The 1294-nt window shown below is 47.5% G+C and overlaps 1 protein-coding gene across 1 annotated transcript in view; it reads right to left on the minus strand.

The window, feature by feature from the left end:
* The window catches only part of LOC121387591 (contactin-associated protein like 5-1-like), a 27346-nt gene extending 26298 nt beyond the window's left edge, over window positions 1–1048 (minus strand). The window contains exon 1 of the mRNA XM_041518751.1: window positions 13–1048. Coding sequence (XP_041374685.1) covers window positions 13–473 — 461 coding nt within the window. The 5' untranslated portion in view covers window positions 474–1048. The remainder of the gene's footprint in view (window positions 1–12) is intronic.
* Window positions 1049–1294: the final 246 nt, after the last annotated feature.

Raw genomic sequence — 1294 nt, forward strand, 5'->3', positions numbered from 1 at the left:
CCGAAGTAGGACGTGTTTGTTTTAGTTGATTGATTGGGGTCTCCGAAGAGAAAATCCTGCCCGAACGACATCATGCTGCTCTGGTAGGTGTCCACGAACAGGGTGGTGTTCATCCGATTCCGCCGCACTTTGACGTGGTGCCACGCTCCGTCGTTTAGGGCCTTCCCCACGAGAAGTTCCACAACCCCGTCCTGTTCGTCCGCCAAGTTCATCCAAAGCCGGACCTGGCCTGACACCAGGGCCAGCTGGAAGAAGTCGTACCGGCCGTTGTCGTCGGTGTACATGAGAAGTTGCTCTGTCGACGACGTCGTCTTGAAGTCGAAACTGAGGGACGAGTTGACGCAGGCGTTCCATTTCGGGAACCTAGAATACGTCGTGGATCTGCCGAGAAAAGTTATCGACTCGGTGCACGAGATAAATATTAACAGAAGAACAACAGAAATATTCAACGTCATTTTCCAACCCATTTTCATACAGCTTCGAGAACCGTCACTCCCGATATATAATAATAATAATATAATAATAATATCACAACATAGGTACTAGTACATCCAACCTCGCAAACAGAAAGAAACAAAACACACAAAACAATTTCAACAACACAGCCGAACTATCCGTCCTGCGCGGACCAGAACTCTTGGTAAACTAACTGACGTTGCTTCTTAGCGCATCCCAGCTTTAGGCCGATGATGACACCGTAAAACTCCTACGACTTTTACGACATGAAGCTTCCAAAACACTCCCTTAGATGCCTTGCGCCTATTTCCGACATCAACAGAATACTCGTTGTCAGTGGCAGGTAGCGGGTTCGGTCGAGGTATTTACTCCCGGCGTGAACGATGTCGGGACAACAACAGAACAGTCATGCATAAAACTCTGAAACTGGAACGAGTATAGGCCTAATACAGAGTTGAGTGTGTGAGTGTGAGAGAGAGGGAGAAACGAAAAGAGACCGCCAGAGCGAGTCGCGGTTCACATACTAGTACTAATATCCATATCGCAGGACTGGCCTGTTTAATAAGTTTACTGTTATGCAGGTCAGACCGGCCCGGCGGTATCCCACTGTGTAGTGCGCGTCACAGCTACAGCCCAGGTAGACACGCACACAAACACACAACAGATCTAGACTAGAGTGGCTTTGCCGTCTCTGGTATTGAGCAGAGAGAGAGAGAGAAAAGGCACGCTGTTAAGACACAACCTTGTCTAACGCTTATATTCAAATTTTGTTTGGCTGTCGTCTGCTCGATACGTTAATGATCGATTTGGTTTAATTCAATCCATTGCAATTCTTTAT

This window comes from Gigantopelta aegis, chromosome 13, assembly GCF_016097555.1.
Source record: "Gigantopelta aegis isolate Gae_Host chromosome 13, Gae_host_genome, whole genome shotgun sequence".
NCBI lineage: Eukaryota > Metazoa > Mollusca > Gastropoda > Neomphalida > Peltospiridae > Gigantopelta > Gigantopelta aegis.